A 20,000-nucleotide genomic window follows, 5' to 3' on the forward strand; every position below is an offset into this window, starting at 1 on the left:
ATTTTAAGTTTTATTAAGGATATTTTAAAAAAATCAGACCAACAAGAAGTGGATCAATCATTCGATTTTCAATATAAATCTGTGATTTTTGTCTAGCTTTTGACTTTACTCAAGTTACTTACCTAATTAGCTTCAGATTTTAATCCACTCTTGAGAGACCCCCCTCCCCCATTTTCAATAGCCTGTATCACACTATCAATATACTACCAATCACAGCACTTGACCTTAACATTTTGATGACTAGCTTCGATAGTGCGACACAGTTAGACTTACCTAATTTAAACAGCAGGCCGATTATTGAAATTTAAACCAGCCCGATAAGACATCGAATTGCGATATATTGCACGGTTAAGATAGGGCTATGTCTTATCGTAAGCGGCGACATAGAGTTGATGACATTTCAATAATCGCCCCGCAGGTTTGAGAGAACAATGCTTCGTTTGATCTTCTGATCCCTTATTTTACATCCAGCCCCAGGTGACTAATGTTAGAGACCGTCAATCTAAGGTTGCCTGGGCAGGGATCGAACCTGGGACCTTTTGATCACAGGGCTGACGCTATAGAACCACTACCCTCCGGGCTACCACCATCAAATTTTTGTTGATCCAATTCGTCAGAAATAATCGGAGTAAAATTCATAGCCATACATCTTTATAAAAAATTGGTGATATGCAGACAATCCGTCCTAGATTTATTTATTTTTTTTTTTTCCTTTTTTTTTAAGTCTCATAGGTTTTTTGCTCAAAGCACTGCAACCTTGTATGGGAGCTGTAAAAAAAAGGAAAGGGTGGTAGCCATGAACCAGGAAGGTTAGTAAGAAATAAATGTGGGGGAGGGGGGTTGAGTTTATGTTAGGAAATAGGAAATTAGATTTGAATTCAGATTAATCACTTTAAAAGTAAGATTGGGATCCCTATGCAGATCTTCCGTCGCTCAAATTCAAATATGCCGCCAAACACGGATACCAAGAAGCCGAGCAAATATTTGCCATTTTTCCCTTGATCATCATAAATTTGTAAACTCTAATATTTCTTTGAAGTTATTATTTTTTTTACACACTGTAACAAAAGAATGACAGAATATAATAATTTATGCTTTTAATTTGGCCTCAAATTTTCCCTATGGTTATGTAGACACTCTAATTTATCTAATTTGAACATAAGTGCACATAAGTGTCAATCCTATGGGAAATTTGAATCTCCTTTTTCGAACCAACTGTACCGTAGTGAAATTTGCACGCTTGTTGACGATCGGCTAATCTTGTCGATTTTCCGCCTTTAAAATTATTCTGATCTGTTTTTTCACCGGCATTTCAATGAATTTAGAATTCTCTAAGCTGTGATTTCGCATAGTGTACCTTCATAATGAGTCAGAAACGACGGCTAGCAGTTATCGATCCGTACATCGTCAAAAGACGGTAAGCCTCCTCGCTGCTGATCACCCAATGATTTTGAAATTTTGCTACTTTTCCCCAACATTACTATAATTTTTGATATTTTCGCAATCATCTTCCTTGAATCATGATGTCCACGCGATCAATCAACTCTTTTTAGGCTGCCTTTACTCTGGATCATGGTTTGTTGTTCAGCCGTTAGATGCTTCCTCAACTTACATGCAATCGATCTCAGGCTCCATGTAGAGATCTTTCCTCAGAGCACACCCTCCTACCGCCCAAAATTTTCTCCTTAGATTTGCTTAATTTGAGGATATCTTAATGTCACTTCCGAAGAGTCGCTGGACGCTCCCAAATCTCATATTGTTTTTTTGTTACGGTATACCGTCCAGGGAACATAAGTACGCAACGTTTATTACTGCATTCTTTAACAGCTTATGCCATTTGAAGTACTTGAAATTGTAGCATCTCTGTCATACTACTTTCCTAGGTTAATTTCCCTTCAGCACTTGATAGTGCTGTGGAAAGTTGTTGTGTTTTTGTAAACTAACCTCACTTCGCACCCTGCTTGCGCAGCCTGTTACGAGTACTTAGTCTTGAGACTATGATGTCTTGTAAGCCTCGGCACTAGGAACCTTTCACCAACACCCTTTTGTCGAGAGAATCAGATAATTTGTCACATTCATAGTGAACTATCATTCATTGCGAGAAAAGTCATTGTGGCTCCTGCACGTCTAGCTGAAATGTTGGTTTCCTAAGAAGAGGTTCTTGTTCACAGTTAATGGTTTTCTTCAACAGAGGAGAGATGCACTTTGGTAGCAATCTGCATTTGTGCCGTCAGTTCAATATGATATCCTGACAGCACCTCTTGCTTTAGGAGTAAAACTTTTGCCCTAGATCAAAATTTTTTGTAGACCAAACCTTGTTTGACGCTTTTAGAGCTAATTTTTTAACATGAGCTTAAGGTTATGCAGTTCTAAATATGTTTTAATCATCATGCTAATATCTTTGTTTTCTTTTTCTTTATTTCAGGGAAACTGATGATGTCGCAAGGTAAGAATGGATGCCGTCGAAATATTTTATTTTATTTATTCATTCTCAGTTTCATCAAATTATGTCAGTACCCCAAAGCCCAAAAGTACGTAACTCCATTTTAGTCTTTTCGAGATATCGAGAGAAAACCGCGCATTGGCCTCACCGATTCGTATGCAAATCGCAATTTTTGAAACTCCGTATCTCATAACCAGTGTATGATAGGGTTACAAAATTTTCCCCACGCACACACGGAACCTTTAATGTAGATTTTGAACGTGCAACGAGGTAACTCGATTTTTCTAAAAATGTCAGTTTCAGACTGTCAGAATGTCAGAATTTGCATTGAACATTTAAAAAAATTAAATGGGTAGGTATGTGCAACAAAGTGGTACAATTCGCTGGAGAAATACTTTGAAAAGAAGAAAAAAATAGAAAATGCTCCCTACATACATATTCAAAGGAACCATTTCAAATGTGTGTATCTCATGTTTCAGTGCAGCTCCAAGGTTCGGGTACGAAAGTAATACCGAACCTCTGAATAAAATTTGCTTAGTTGCTCCCTATCACTGCATGGAGGGTTGAACTTGATATAGAGGTGGACTCTCAGGATAGCAAAGGATATTCCTTCCATTTCTGTCCTTGAGAGCCTTTTTTGAATTTCAGAGAAAACCAGTAGGAACATCATGTTTCTCTCGAAAATGTATGAAGGAATCAGTACTTAAATTTCAAATTCCTGACAAAAAGTTCCACTCAGAATGAACAATAAGTGTGCATGTCTGACCATTTTTTTTTATGTTACAGGTTACCAGGGTCATCCTCGACCACTCCCGCTGTGCCAGCTGTTCCTGCTATCCCAAAGAATATCTCACTCAACCCATACACAAAATTACCTTTTACACCAAGGTAGGTACCAAGATTGCAGGCAAATGTAAAAATGTCAAAACCATGCCCAACTTTAGGTTTCTATTCTTAAAATGAGAACCTCTCCTTTTAACTCATTTAAATGTAAAAAAGATTTCGCAAGACCCTTGGAAAATTGCGCATATATGCCACAATATTGAGGTGATCATTGCGTAATTTCTCATTTTTTTTACAAAAGCGCTTGAAAAGTCGCACATTCCATCCGATCTTTAGATAAAAAGTGAGTGATTCACTTAGATTTCACAAATTTGCTGGGGATATCGCGCCTCTCATGCAATTTCCAGATGAAACTCATGTCATACTCTTAATCATAGGTTTTTGTTGATCCAAAATTAGGGCGTTTATGAAAAACTTGCTCCATCCATAGAAAAATTTTCTGCAATATTGCGTTGAAAATTGCGTGACTTTGTGTGATCCTAATCGTCCACTGGGAAATTTGCATTTATGCATTGGTTTTGAAGTGAAAACTGATACGGAGATGAAAAGTGAGTAATTTATTTTGATTCCACGAATTCGCAGGAAATATCAGGGACTTCTTCCTATCTCCAGATAAAACTCGCGTCATTTCCTACTTTTTCACACTCTTGAACCCTTTTGAATAGGTGTGACACGGAATGGAAGAAAAAACATAGTTTTTTGCCAATTTTTAGGTGGATCACCCTAAATTTTTCAATTATTTCATTAAATCACTGGAAAAATTGCTCGTTTATAGCAATATTTAGGTTAAAGTCCTGGAATTTCTCATTTTTTAAATTAAATATTGCTTGAAAAATGGCGCATCTCCACCAATACTGAGATGGAAAATACCTAGTCTCTTTTGATTTAACGAGCCATTAGGAAATATGGAGTTGTTGTCGCAATGTTGAGATGAAATTTGTGTGATTTTTCTCTTTCTCACCCATGGAAATGAAGCAAGCAACTCTTCGAACTCCAGAGTGGATATTTACATGCATTGCGCGAAATTGAAGGATATATTTGCCTTTCGCCTATTTCAAGTAATTTATTTCAAAACAATTATCACAGAAAGTTACATGGTTTAGGTATCATTTTTTCTCTTTGTAATGTATCGAAAAGAAGGAAAAAGCTCTTGCCCCACCTTTAAAGAATACTGTTTGTTTTCAGGTATCAAGAGTTGTTGCGGAAAAGGATCACCCTCCCTGTTTTTGAATATAGAGAAGAGTTCATGAAACTGCTAGCCCAAAATCAGTGTATTGTACTGGTAGGTGAAACAGGTTCTGGCAAGACTACTCAAATTCCACAATGGTGAGTTTCCTCAAAATGAAGTATACTTTATTGAAAGAAAAGCACAAAATCTTTTGTAAGTTTATTTTTTCAAGCCACAAATAAGTACATTAAAAAGTTCAACCATAATTTTAAATATTCGACTTGATTCCAACGATCACGGCATAATCAAATCCTTAAAAAAAATTATCCACACAATACACAGAAATTTGGCGCCAGCTAAATCTCAATATTTTTTTTTAAAATCAACTTACTGCCTCCTAAGCATACTGAGGTTTCAAAATAGAATTTTTTAATGGCCAAGCTGAAAAAAATCAGATTCGAGGGCAGGCTAGTAGGGAGGAGGCTGCCACTTGGAGCGGAGACCGGTTGGTGAGCCGGTGCATCAGAATTCCTGGCACGAGTTTTGTGCCAATTTTTAGCGCGCTAAGAGCTGTATTTTAATGATGACTTATAATTTTGCTTTTCAGGTGCGTTGAATTCTCCCAGTCAATGGGCTCAAAAGGTGTTGCATGTACGCAGCCCAGACGAGTGGCTGCTATGTCAGTTGCTCAGCGTGTGTCAGAAGAAATGGATGTCAGTCTGGGCCAAGAAGTTGGTTACAGTATTAGGTTTGAGGATTGCTCCTCTCCAAGGACAATACTTAAGTAAGAAACAATTTTCTGCCCTTTTCTTATTTAGTTATTTCATGTATAGTTGTTGATTCTTTTCTGTTTTGGAGTTATGGAGTTAAATGAAACCAAATAAGTTTCAGTCGATTTGCAGCCATTATTCGAATGATAAATAGAAAAAATATAAAAATCAACCTAAACCCGTAAAACTGGATAAAATAATTTCTGATCATACAAGATGTAAATACCTAAATCTGTCGGTGACTGTGATTCCACTGTAACTCATCTTACATCAAAGTGAAGTTCCAACAAATGCTGATAGACAGCAATACTATCAAATGTTAACTATTTGGTCCTGGCAAGCACCAACAGATAGTGTTAAAAGTCAGATTTATCCGAAGTCTTCGTTAATAATTATTTTCGTCAATTATTAAGTTCAATTTCTTCTGTAGGTACATGACTGATGGTATGTTACTAAGAGAGGGTATGTCCGATCCGATGTTAGACAACTATCAAGTTGTAATTCTTGACGAGGCTCACGAGCGTACCCTTGCCACAGATATTCTAATGGGAGTCTTAAAAGAAGTCGCCAAACAGCGATCGGATCTCAAACTTGTTATTATGTCTGCCACTTTAGATGCTGGTAAATTCCAGGTAAGAACCCCTCCAATAGTTTTTCTACTTAAATCTGTCTTCTTTGAGAATATTTATAATTAATTTCTTGAAGCTAAAAAGTCTTGAATAGTGGATGAAATTAAAGAACTCGGAGAACAGGATATTATGGAAATGGCTCATTTTTTTTCCTTGCTTGACTAAAACAGTACTCTCTTCCTCCAAATTCAATTAAAGATTTGAGAAATCTTAAAAGTAGAAATAAAAGCAGAACTTTTTTAATAAATTTCAGATAATTTTTTAAATAAATAGAAGACATTATTTTTTCTTCTTCCTCTTCTAATTTCTTGATTTATTTAGGTAGATACTAGTTTGAGATAGTAAGGGACTTTTTATCATTTTAGTAGAGTAAATCTGTAAAATCAAGGGAATTTTGGAAAAAGAGAGATAGGCACGGGATTTACTGTGACCAAGAAAAGCAGCATATAGGTCAGTATAACTAACGGGGGGGGGGGGGGGGGGGGTGTGTACAATTGGGAGTGTGCTTCAAGGTCAGCAATTATAGGAAAATTAGGAAAATAAAGAAATAATGGGAATCCCGAGAAATCTGCACACACCCTGGTTGAATTGTTCAGATTTGGTCGCTTATAAACATAATTAAGGATTTTATTTTTCCCACAGCAATATTTTGATAATGCACCTTTAATGAACGTGCCTGGAAGAACGCATCCAGTAGAAATTTATTACACGCCTGAGCCTGAAAGAGATTATCTTGAAGCTGCAATCAGAACAGTCGTCCAAATCCACATGTGTGAAGAAATCGCAGGTGACATTCTGCTGTTCCTCACTGGTCAAGAGGTAATAGTCCCAAAAATTCAAAATTAATTGCTTCCGTGAAGTATGTTTGTACTTATTAGATGTAGTATTTAGCTCTCTAAATTTTAGCATAAAGATGGAAAAATTGTTTAATAATCTACACTCTTAAATCTCATCCCTCCTTTTGTTTGCAGACCGTTATCTTTTACATAAGAGTGTTAGACATTTTATACACCATTATTTAATGTTGATAATTGTATTATCATATTGCATTAATGGAAAGAAAAATAAGTCTTCATACTGAAAATAATTGACTTTCATCACCTAATGTCAGTTAGTTGACACTTTCACTCTTAGGGTGATCATAGTGATCGATTTTTTGTTGCGTATGACAGGTCAAAATGGTCACAATAGTCGACACTTTGAATGGCACATTTTTATTGCATTGGCTGTAATATAAAGGTGCTATCCATGGGTAGTCAATGAAACTGTCTATGGAATATCAATCACATATGCAGTTGATAGGAAAAGCTAGTGTCACGGCAATTTGATCAGTGGAAACCATAGTTTAGATTCTTGGAATTTTGCCTCTTTTTTTTTTGTATTTTTTTGGCTAGACAGATAGAAATTACATGAAAACTCTTTGGTTGTGAACATCTGAAATAAATAAATTTGACAAATTTCACGAACATCATGTATTCCCAAGTATTCGTATATTGAATATTTAATCAATCCATAGGGAATTAATGGCCAATGAAGCAATCTAATTTTACCATTCCACCTGCTGCCCTTAAGCATAACCTGTCGTTTGAATATTTTAGCTCAATCTCTTACATAGCTGCTGAGAGAGAGAAAAAAAGTAATGATATAGGAGACAAAGGTTGGAACAAAACCCCTCAACATGTATTCTGTAAACTTAGCATTAATACATCTTTTTAGGTAATTCTTTTTGTTTCTGTATTATGTTAGTTAAACGTAGAGAGTGTCTTGCCTTAACTGATTATCTTTTCAACAACATAATTCTGCGTTCTGATGCCGTAGGAAATTGAAGAAGCATGTAAACGAATCAAAAGAGAAATTGACAATCTTGGTCCTGACATTGGTGAACTGAAATGCATTCCACTGTACTCTACACTGCCACCAAACCTCCAGCAACGAATTTTTGAGCCTGCGCCTCCCAATAAGGCAAACGGAGCTATCGGAAGGAAAGTGGTTGTCTCAACTAACATCGCTGAAACCTCACTCACCATTGACGGAGTCGTTTTTGTCATTGATCCTGGTTTTGCCAAACAGAAGGTATCAGTCAACTGCCTTTTATCTTCCTCTCATGCACATTTCAATGAAAACTTATTCGAAAAATTGCTTAACAGCCCCTATCTGGAACTAATCTTTTGAGATCAGACTAAGTCCAGTATTTTGCCCATACTCAAACTTAATTTCTGCGTTTTCAACCATTTTCTTGTTGTACTCTGCCTTGATTGCGATCCATCATATTAGAAGGCTTAAAATGGAGCAGTGGCAAGGAATTTTGGCATGGTTGTGGCATAATTTCTCTTTTGTAAAATTTTGTGAAAAAACCAACAAATTTAACCCTTTGACTCCTACGCCCGACTTAAGTCGTCCTTCGAAAACCGCGCCCACAGCCTACGCCCGACTATAGTCGTTTCGTAACTTCTTTTTGTATTTGCCGCTCTTGAGCGAGTATCGCTTGTCGCAGAGGGTTAAATAGGTAGTGCTATCTGTCGGCAATGAAATGAACTACATGATGGAATAATCGTAAACAAGTTTCGTTGCCGGCGTTCCTCAGCAACACATGATTTTCCTCGCCGAATGTTGTTTACAAATTAGTTGTTGGGTTATGTCTGTAATGCCCACTTTCGGACTGCTTTTATCGCAATTTTTCCGGGTTTTTCGCGGCGGATATTTAGTTTGAGTGTCGGAATGAGTGCTAAAGGTGTCTTGAATGAATCTGAAATCCGGGAACTTGTAACACAGAGTGAATCAGAGAGTGAAAATGAGGATTTTGAACTACCTGTTGAAGATGATGATTCTAGTGGTGATACTGTTTCCATACAAAATTCAGTGGAAAATATTGACGATATAGAAAGTGGTGTAGTGGACCCTGATAATAATGTAGCAGAGAGTGAGCCAGTTCATGAACTCAGTAGTTCAGATGATGAGTTCAACTTCGATACTGCCAATATCAAATGGAAGTCTAAAAAGCGAAGGCCCTCTCCCCATCCATTCACCCAGGTAAATGTCGGATATAATTCCAATTTGACATGTGAAAACAGGGAGCTTGACTTCTTCAAAGAGTTTTTTAATGAAGATCTCATGGTATTGATTGTCACTGAGACAAACAACTTTGTAGATTATGCTGGTGAGGCGATGGGCCGCGTTGGTCGGTATTCTTCCTTCGCTAAGTGGACAGATCTGACTGTGGATGAACTATATTTATTTTTTGGTGTCTGGTTGCTGGTGTCAGTGCATGGATTGAATGATATCCGGGATTGTTGGTCAACCAGGGATATCTTGAATGTACCAATTTTCTCCAAATTGATGTCACGGGACAGATTTCTAGCCATTTTAAAATTTTTACACTTCTCTTCAAACAATGAGCAACCGAAGAATGACCGTATGTATAAAATCCGTGCTCCTTTTGAGAAATTAAGACAGAGCTTCAAAGATCTGTACACTCCCTTCCAGAACCTCAGCATTGATGAGTCACTTTTGTTGTTCAAAGGACGTCTAAGTTTCAAACAGTTCATCAAAACGAAGAGAGCCCGTTTTGGTATCAAATTTTATAAACTTTGCCAGAGTGACAGTGGATATATCTGGGACATAATGTTATACTTAGGTGCTAAGACTGAAATAGCAGATAAGTATCATATTGGCAAAAGTGGGGCTATTGTCACTACTTTATTAGAGCCTCTATTCAAAAAAGGGTATAACGTATTTGTTGACAATTATTATACCAGTCCAACTCTAGCTGTTCTGTTGAGGCAAAAAGGATCTAATATTTGTGGAACTGTCAAAAAAAACAGAAAAGGGATGCCTATTTTCCCACCACTACAAAAAGGAGAAGTTTTTGCTAAGTTTTCAGATGGGATGATGGCTCTAAAATACACTGACAAACGAGATGTGCACATGCTGTCAACAATTGATAAGTTCTCCATGGCCGAGCCCCCTAAGAAAAAAGCGCACATCACTGATACTGTTCTCAAGCCAGTTTGCATTTTGAATTATAACAAAAATATGGGGGGTGTAGATCACACTGACCAACTTTTGAGCAGCACTGAGAGTGTGAGGAGGACCGTCAAATGGTACAAGAAAGTTTTTTTTCATCTCCTGGACAGCTCTATCTTGAACGCACATGTTCTTTTTCAATTAGTGACTAACAAAAAAGTATCTATTTATGAGTACAAACTGAAGATAATTGAGCAGCATCAAGGACCAAAGAGAAGACCATCAGGTGGAAAACCATCGACAAGTGAAACACCCCTAAGACTACTTGGACGCCACTTTCCAACATTCATTCCGCCTACTGAAAAGAAGATATCCGTCACCCGTAAATGTCTTGTCTGTGCAAATACAAAATTAGGAGTTCAAAAGAGGAGAGAAAGTCGCTATGAGTGTCTTGATTGTAGAGTAACCCTATGTGTTGCACCATGCTTTCAGAAATATCACACCCAACTAAAATTTTGAGGAAACTTTTTCAAGCCTCGGTTGTTGTCTTAGATTTAGTGTTTTTATGAAGTGATTTTTTTTTAATTCAAAGATTGAAATTTTTTACTAAAGCATGTAGAATGCATTTTCGCATGTTTTCTTCTTTGGTGATAGTTTGCCACTTGAGTGATGATAAATAAATAATTTTTCAGAAAAAAAAAGTAAAAAATCTTAAATTTTAGTGTTTTTTGATTATAAAATTTTTTTGGGTGCTGGAAATTAACTTTTGATGACTGATCTTCATTCCTCATACCCTCGGCATGACACACACAAAATTTCAAGCTATTTGGAGGAGAAATAATTGAATGACGGTAAGAAAACTAAAAGCTGTCAATTATGCATGATTTCTCATTCCTAACCTAGGCCAGGGGTGCGCGCTCTGAACCACATACTCAGGAGTCAAAGGGTTAATAAAAAGCTCAAAAAAGCATCTCTTTGAAAAGGCACAGTACATCAAAATTAGACTGATCAAAAGCCAACAGTCAAGTTGACACAGCAGGGCGATGCCTGATGTTGAGTTCTCCTAATTGAGAAATCAGTGCCCCCCTAAAGTATTGTTTCAAACGGATTCTATTTTTGGCATTTTTGAAAGCAGGGTTTCTGAGACATCTAGGGTTAAATAAAAAATCAGAAAAATTTCATAGAAGCTTAGTTCAGTCCATAACTAAAAAAAATGGATGCCACTGACCAATTCCCTCCACTTTTTTCTGCTGTGAGGCACACACATGCTGCATAAGTACGAATGGCTTCACAGACTCTTTCAGTTATAGACAAGAGACTTTTTATTACTATTACTTTTCATCAAAAGTCTTTTGGCATTCTGGAAGCTGACAACGCAGCCAGTGCTAATTAGTCAGAAGCCTAATCAGTGTCGACACTCAGTCCCTAAGTTGTTGCACTCTCGTCAATTTTAAACAAATTAATAAGGGTTCGCATCCTCATTTCAGGTTTACAATCCCCGAATTCGTGTCGAATCCTTGCTAGTTTCCCCGATCAGTAAAGCTTCTGCGCAGCAGAGAGCTGGTCGTGCCGGCCGTACTCGTCCTGGCAAATGTTTTAGGTGAGTTGTTTTCTTATGTATGCTGGAATTTTATTTGAAATTGCTATAACCGGTATAAAAGACTTCCTGCAAAATTTTGTTGATTTATGGATATAGAGTTTTTCTAAAATACATGGGAAGATTTTTGATCGAAAGACTGATTAGGATACGTTTGATCTCTCTATAGAGAGGTGTTGAGTTCAACTTGAATAAAATGTAACAGAAAAAAGCAGTGAATTATTAGGAAATATAAACGCTGAGGGTTCCCATTCACTAGAAAATCTGGAAAAATTGAACAATGTTAAAAACTCAGGGAAACAAAGAAAATCCCTCTCTAAATTCATAATATTTGTCACATGAAAGAAAAAAAAAAAGCAGAGGTGAAGCCAATTTCTAAGTTAAAAAGTACGCATGTACTTCGAATAGCTAGGTAAACTATGTGGAGGCTGATTAATATTCAAGCCGAATGACAGAAGATAAATGCTAAGTGTCTCATACTTTGGATTTCATCGCCTCATCGGTAGACAAGGGATATTTTTTGGGAACTTCCCAAAGCCTGGATCAAACTTAAACATGCCTCATTAAGTTGTACTGTGCTTTTATGCCTTAATTAGATAAAATTCTATTAAAATTAGAGGTAACCTCAGTTTGACCACCCTTGATGGGACAACTGAAGTACTTCAGCTATTCTGTAAACAAGAGTTCAGCCGGTGAAAAATTGCATCATAATGGATTATTATTTGTCCGCAGGTTATACACAGAGAAAGCTTTTAAGAATGAAATGCAGGCGAACACATATCCTGAAATCTTAAGATCCAATCTGGGTTCAGTTGTGTTGCAACTTAAAAAATTAGGAATTGATGATCTTGTACATTTCGATTTCATGGATCCTCCAGGTAAGAGAGGTTTCAATTGCACACCTTTCAGAAAAAACTGATCACTTATATCCTTAACAGATTGCACCTGTATTATAATCCAATAATTTATGTGGGTCTGTTGCACACAACCTTGATGACATCACCTTAATCGATCTATATGCATGAAAGATCACAACTTGTGTCTATTGACTGGTGCGTCTTGTTCCTCTATTCTTTGCAATGTTTGCTGGTCAGGCCTGGTGCGGTGCGGTGAGGATGATCTCTCATTAGATGGCGAGCCAGACTGTGGCTGCCTTGACTGCTTGCCCAATCCTGATTTTTGTCATAAGATCTCTCTGAAATAGGAAGTGGAAAATTAGAAAGCTGGGCTGTATTGATCTGCCGAGTTACTGGAAAGAGCCTTAAGTGCAAAAATGAAGTTTTATGGAAGTACGCTGAGTAGGGTCTGAGTTGAGAATTGTATTGAAAGAAGCCTCCACCCTTTGTGAAATTCTACAGCTAATTTCTGACTGAACGTTACTAGTATTGTGTCAAAACAACGTAACTTCAAAGGGAAAATTGTACTTGAACGAGTTTTTTCCCCTCTGTAGTCAAGAGTCTCTACATAAGATATCGACGGTATAAGTCGGCAATCACATAACTCAGGTTGCGACGTTGCAGACTTCCTGTCATACTTTATTTTTTAAACGGAAAACTACTCAACGGCAGTTCTTTAAAACTCCCATGATTTTTCTTCTCTGTGAGAAGAAAATTCCGCAAAAACTCAAAGGAATGATGTCTATTTGTTCTCCTTTAAAAAAATAACATAGACATCGGAAACGAGATACGTGATTGTGGACTTACGCTGTCAATATGTTGTCACATTAACCAATCTGTATGATCATAATCTGTGTTCAAGTTTGTTCAACAAGAAGGAAACTAAAGTTATTGGTGTTGTAAAAAAGATAAGGGTAAAAAATATTGTGTGAAGACATTTTTGTAAAAAATATTGTAATAACTGTGCAGTAGTAAACCTCTGTAATTGTATTTGCAGCTCCGGAAACCCTGATGAGGGCATTAGAATTGTTGAACTATCTTGCTGCGCTGGATGATGATGGAAACCTGACAGATCTCGGTGCCATTATGGCCGAATTTCCCCTCGATCCACAACTAGCGAAAATGCTCATCGCCTCCTGTAATCACAACTGCTCCAATGAAATTTTGTCCATCACAGCAATGCTGTCAGGTACTCATTACTCATGTTCGATATCGCCTCCGAGCGTTTACTTGTGGCCAAAGTTCAACTTCAACCTTTTTCTGAACGCGGCAAGCAATATTGGCCTGGTATTAATCACCAAAGCGTCAAATTTATTTGGTGGAGCATGTTTTCTTCTAAAATCGCGATTTTTCAGTTGAGAGGGGGGGAGCATTGCGACTCTTTGTGAATAATAGACGAAAAAAGGTCCCAGCTTTGAACATTTTGGAGAAAAGAGAGTTTTAAAATAGGAAGGTAAAAAACTTATTGCCCCTTAGCTGCAACCCAAATTTTGATGTTTCAGTCATCAGATCCATTAAATCTCTCAAAAATGTTTGCTCTTGTCAGTAACAAAATCTTTGTGGCAAATTATCTTATTAACTGATCTCTTCATTGTATGATTAAATCAGGGTCCTTTTCCATCATTCAAAATCTTTTATTTTCGTCAACTCTTGTCAAGCTTACCTGGTGACTAAGCTCAATTGTGTAGCACTGTTCTGCTTTTTGGCTTCTTGTATCTTGTATTTCTCTTTAAGTTGCAATCTTGCTGAAACTTGATCGAATGACTAATGTATTTGTGAGCAGAATTGGATTCATTGTTTTCTGATCCAAGCTGTAATCAGCCGCGTAAGATTCTATCGGTCAGCGTGTATTAGAAAGGAACCAACTTTGACTTATTTTGGAACAACACTTCTGCAATCGATTGCTCTTAGCAGATATGTGCTTTCTTAAATTTGCCTTTCTTTTAGTTTCTTCCTGCTAGATTCTGCAAAATTTCATGTGGGCTACGTCATTTATCTTTGTGGGTAACACTAAGTTGTTTCCTTCCCTTGTAACCTGGAAAAGTCAGGGAATTTTGCCTAACCCTAAAAAGTTAGGGACTTTCGCTGAGGAACTGAACGTTCTTTCCTCTGGCCAAGACATTTAATAATTTTTGCCCCATGCTCAATCGATGAATATTAGAAATTCTTGAATTTTGAATTTTTTCAATTCCAAGAGACTTAGCACCACAAAATTTTTGTGAAAAGGATTGTCATGAAAAATTATGCCCAAAGCAAGATTGAAAAGTCAGGGAATTTTGGAAGCCAAGAGAACTTGTCATTCTGAAGAGGAAATTTTCCCATATAGACACTTTTTACCCCCCTTCTTTCTTCTTTAGCAAATAATGAGGGGTAAAACCAGTAAAGTGCAATAATTTTTTACCTTTGTGGTCTTAACTCATTCTTGTGACCCTTATGCAGAGTAAAGAAAATGCCCAAGAAAAAGGACGTTTTTTAATAAAATTGGAACTAATTTTTACTGCAGTAAACTTTTTACTCTGGTGACGAATAGTCACACCCTATGATAATACTCCATGCTGCAGTACTTAATTTTTACATTTTTATGTCCCATGAATTTATTCCATCGTCCGATTTAATTATGTATCTTGTTGTATGGAGGCGGATTGTGAATTTAAAAAAATGACTTAAAAGAGTCCCTGTATCTAAGAAAAATGATAGCTCCAATGTTCGCAGTATTTTTAAAAAATGTCATGAAAATCTGCGCGATATCTGCTTCATTGGAGTGTCCTGTTGACACTTTTTTTTATCAGTCAATAATGAAGTAGATATCTTCGCGGCAAGATTGTAACTTATTGATAGCTCGTAGGTATTTTTGGCGTTAACTAAATGGTTGGATGGTCGGGAACTTGTCTGTCCCCCTCCCTTGCTTGTTTAGTCCCACAGTGCTTCATCCGACCCAACGAAGCGAAAAAAGCAGCTGATGACGCCAAAATGAGGTTTGCCCACATAGACGGTGACCATCTGACGCTCCTCAATGTCTACCATGCTTTTAGACAGAGTAAGTAAAGCTATCAATTTCTCTTTACTTCTGCAATCTCAAGCAGCTCTATTTATCACAATTCTGTTCTAGGTGTTTTACTTTTTTTTCTGATGAAATAATATGTTTTATTGACCCATTCCCTAACAATTTGGTGTGACTTGCTCCCAACTTAATAATTTAATTTATCTAAAATCAGTACCTTTGAGAACGTCTGAATAGTCCCAAAATTCATCCAATGATGCTGAAAATAGGTATACTTAGGATACATAGCACCGTCAGTTAGAAAACAGCAACCAACTGCCATTATAAGCTTTCATCATGCTTTTTTACAATTTTGAAAATCAGGAGAAAAATAGATTTGTTGAATTATCACTGTTCAACAAAAAAGTCCAAGAAATTATGGAAGCGTCCAAATTTTCTGCGCAGTCTTAATTTTATTTATGATCTTCATTCCTTTGACTTATTTTCGTATCATTGAGGAATCAAAATTTGTAGTTTGGTAGGAACTTTTGATAACTTGTAACTTTTTTTCTGTCTCAACTTCCGTAGACTCGGAAGACCCGCAATGGTGTTATGATAACTTCGTCAACTACCGATCATTAAAATCGGCAGATAATGTAAGGCAACAGCTCGCCAGGATAATGGACAGGTTTGCCCTGAAGCGATCTTCGACAGAGTTCACGTCAAAAGATTACTATCTCAACATCAGGAAGTCGCTCGTGACTGGCTTCTTTATGCAGGTATGTTTTTGGAGCATAGTTGCGGTAACTTTCCCAGAATTCAGGGAACTGGAAGTACTTATCTGTTTTGAGCGCTCTTGGACATTTTTTAATTCCTTTGTACCATTACTGTTGTTTGTAGTATGTTGTTCTGTTGGTATGATAAGTTCAAATTTTCTTTGTATGGTGTCTACTAATGTAATCATGTAAGTAATAGTCTCGAATTTTAGAAAATGTTCAAGGAGCACTTAAAAAGTACTAAAATTTCAACTAGAGTTGGGCGATTATCCGGATTGCCGGATATTCCGGCCGGATACGATTTTCGCGAGTATCCGGATCCGGCCGGATAATCGCGCTATCCGGTTTTTGGACCCGCCGAATAGTGTTTTTTTGACCCTGAAAATTTCGATAAATTTTTGGTGATATTCTTTCTTTTTTCTTCCCTATCAATTCAATTTTCTGTATTTTTTCTGTATAACGCACATGTTCTGCTAATTGACGCGATCGCAACGTAAATTCCTTAAGTCCGCGACCCGCGTGTTTCACTTTCATAGATGCAGATGGAAAAGTGAATAACAAACAACAACACCACCAACATATGCATAATTCCCCGTTTTTAGTCGGTGCAAAACTCCGCATTCATCGTAGTGTCGCAGCACGCTGTTTGTTTCGGTAATATCGAAACGAAGGCCAATTAAGTTTGTGATCGGTTGAAACATCCATTTCTCTCGTTCATTTAGAGATTCTCATCAACAGAAATTGACCGAATAATTTTCCGTCAAGACAGGCTTTGATTTGCTGTGACTTTGGATTGGCATGCGGCGGCGGTGCTTTCAAAACTATCCGGATCCGGTACTATCCGGATCCGGTACTATCCGGATCCGGCCGGATACTTTTTTGAATTATCCGGTATCCGGATCCGGCCGGATACAAAAAACCGATCTCCGGTTCCGGTGACGCGAAAATTCCATTTCGGCCCAACTCTAATTTCAACAAAGGTCCAGAATTTTCTGACCATGTGAAAGCTCAACATATTTGCTCATCTTTGGGCCTCTTTGATTATTCTTACAAGATATTAATTGTTTGAACCTCCTTTTGTTTACTTGAGGCATTTTTCTGATAATTCTTTTACCGTACTTGTAAAGACAATGAATTTATTTTTTACAAAAACAGAGTTAAGGTGGGCTCAGTGTAGAAGAAAGGGACCGCGCAATTCCATTTCAATATGACAAAGTTTATGCATTGTCATCTATTTTGCAAGATAAGCTCAGATTCACAAAGTTTTACTATTATTCATCTAAAAAAAATAAGGTAATTAACTCAATTTTTTTTCTTTTCCATACTCTAAATTTTTTCACTGTAGGTAAAAGAAAGTCACACAATTTCCAAGAAATCGCAATTCATCTTGTCTCTTATCTGCTGAACCCAATTGAAAGCTTGACTCAGCATTTTATCAGGAGGTGTTTTGGTTTCCCCTTAGTAATTATTTTGATTGATTGTCAATGATCTAAATAAAAAATATATATATATAATACCTTGCGTCTCTGCTTTTTTGAATACAGGTTGCTCATCTCGAAAGGACCGGCCATTACCTGACAATCAAGGATAATCAGGGGTGCAGCTTCACCCTTCGACATGTTTGGACCACAAGCCGGAGTGGGTCATCTACAATGAATTTGTGCTCACCACCAAAAACTACATCCGAACGGTTACGGATATTAAGCGTAAGTCGGAGATATATCTCTTTATAATCAACCTTTTCTCAGTCAACCATTTTTTATCGTGCTAACTTATGACGCAAAATTTGGATGGCATTTAAGTTAAAAGATCAAGGAATTTAAAAACGCTCTTTTTAGGAAATCCTCCGAAGTGATGAAATTTTATGAAAATCTGGTGACTCTTCTCGTGTATTTGATCTCTTTCTATTTTCAAATTTTAGAAGCGTTGAGGTGAAGATCTAAATCTCTGTTGTGAAGTTATGAAGAATGTTTTAACTTTGACTGAAACTTGATGTCAAATTGAATATCTATGGAAAATTTCTTCCTGTAAAAATTTTTGCAGACTCTTAATTGCAACGGTAGAATTAGATCAAAGAAAAGTCAAAGTCTTATTTGTTTTCTTCTGTAATGTGCATGTCATGACATTTGTAATTAGGTACTTAAAAAAAGAAAATTCATGAAATTATGAAAAAATTAGTAAAGGATCCCACATATTACACTAAGATATTTGGGACCGAATCAATTTTTCATAATTTGATATGATTTTCTTTGCAATCTCCTGAGTACGACAAGCTTTAAATTCTGGAATTTTTTGTGTCAGTATTGAACAACAGGGATCTGGTTTGGCAGCATTTTAGTTCTTTTAAATGCAAAAATGAAACGGTACATGGCATGTGCCTCATCTCTCTAACAGGCTGAGGGCAGAAAACTCTATTTGAGCTCTAATCAAGTGTTCTATGCTTGGACGTAGAAAATTCATGACCTTCCCATTTTTCAAACTAGCCATCCTGTTTTAAAAACCCCTTTTTCCTCAGAAATTTCAAAATGATGACCTTTTTATGGTTCTGTACTTATAAATTGCCTTGGTTTTGGAAAGAACACTGCTTTCTCAAAATTGGCACTGAGAAAGTTCAACTTAAATCATTTTTTTGCTCAGGAAGTAAACTTAATGTGAGGCATCTAGGATCTAAACCTGCCATCTTCATTGCGGAGTCTGAAAAGGCAATCATTTTAATTTTAATTTATAATAAAGGGAGCAGATGAATTTCTATTCGCCTCTCTCAAGAATTTTCTACATGTTAGCAAAAAAATTATGACAATATTTTACAGACGAAGTCTTATCGGTCACTTCTTTTAAAAAATTAACAAATCTGCCAAATTTTTAGGCGTGTGGACAGAGATTACAGCTTTTGATCCCCATCACTTTTTATCAAATATCAACAGAATTTAGCTGGCTCTCAATTCTATCATTTTATGCTAGGGGTTGTTGTATACGTTTCCAAAGTCTGTTTAATGTGTTTAATTTGTTTTCTCCTAGCGGAGTGGCTCCTGAAACTTGCTCCTCAATATTATGACCTACAAAACTTCCCACAATGCGAAGCCAAGCGACAGTTAGAAATCCTCCAGACCAAAATGGAGTCAAGACAGTATCAAGAAGGATTCTAAGTGCACGTCAGCAAATTTTTCACGTTAGTTTCTGTCTTTTAAGTATTCCGACACTTGCAGGTGTTTTCTCTCCCGGAAAACATGCCACTATTCTAGTTGCTTTTGTCTTAAGCCGAAAAAAAGAAGCTTTAGTTTTCAAACAAATATCTTAATTATTTGACACGGTTTTTGTTACACATCATCCTGATTTCTTTTTCACCCTGTTTGATGATTGAATCATCATAAGTAATCTTACTTTATACTCAAACCCTTTTTACACCCTTGCAGAGTTTCTAATGCTGCAGCAGTTTAACTGTAAATACAATTGTAATCATTTCTGCACTAAATTGTATGCCTGAACGATGAAGACTTTTGAATTGTAGGACTTTGTATTAAAGATATGTTAAAAATTAGTTATGTCTCTTATTATTTGATTTGCGACATCATTACCTTGCACTGCTACACGGTCTGTGTCTTCGAGAAGAAATAATGGATCACTAATAAACCATTAACGAATTTTGTCTTGCATTTTTCCAAAAATAAAGACGCGTAGAACACGATGTGCACATTCAAAATGCGAAAAAGCAACCTAGAAACCGAGAAATACACAGTTCAAATTATATCATCCGGCACCGATCAGAAGCGAGCACGGGTTTCTACAACTCACGTCAAATGTCTCTCTACTCCTCGTTCATGAAAATAATAGGAAAATCAAAACGATATCTTCCGAATCAAAGAAACAAATCTCTTTCATGTTATCTGTAGTAAACAAGCAACAATTCCGCATTAGAATAAGTTTCATTTTAAGGA

The 20,000-nt window shown here is 36.8% G+C and overlaps 2 protein-coding genes across 2 annotated transcripts; both read left to right on the top strand.

Annotated features, from left to right (window-relative positions):
* The first annotated feature begins 1,203 nt into the window (after nt 1-1,203).
* LOC109037700 (DEAH-box helicase 15) lies at nt 1,204-19,603 on the top strand. Its single transcript, XM_019052488.2, is given in 16 exon segments — nt 1,204-1,417; nt 2,426-2,446; nt 3,230-3,331; nt 4,472-4,612; nt 5,062-5,238; nt 5,655-5,856; nt 6,496-6,672; nt 7,672-7,926; nt 11,304-11,416; nt 12,146-12,291; nt 13,307-13,498; nt 15,224-15,346; nt 15,878-16,068; nt 17,610-17,658; nt 17,661-17,771; nt 19,084-19,603. Coding segments are annotated over 16 exon segments (2,181 nt in total). The 5' UTR covers nt 1,204-1,364; the 3' UTR covers nt 19,212-19,603.
* Nucleotides 7,957-11,255, top strand: LOC109030781 (piggyBac transposable element-derived protein 4-like). The gene has a single exon (XM_019041912.2). It carries the CDS (start codon nt 8,572-8,574, stop codon nt 10,333-10,335), a length of 1,764 nt encoding a protein of 587 aa, XP_018897457.2. The 5' UTR covers nt 7,957-8,571; the 3' UTR covers nt 10,336-11,255.
* Nucleotides 19,604-20,000: the final 397 nt, after the last annotated feature.

The sequence above is a fragment of the Bemisia tabaci genome, chromosome 10, assembly GCF_918797505.1.
Source record: "Bemisia tabaci chromosome 10, PGI_BMITA_v3".
NCBI lineage: Eukaryota > Metazoa > Arthropoda > Insecta > Hemiptera > Aleyrodidae > Bemisia > Bemisia tabaci.

What these genes read in the sequence shown, in the direction of transcription:
- LOC109030781 (XM_019041912.2), top strand. Translation starts at nt 8,572, where the DNA reads ATGAGTGCTAAAGGTGTCTTGAATGAATCTGAAATCCGGGAACTTGTA.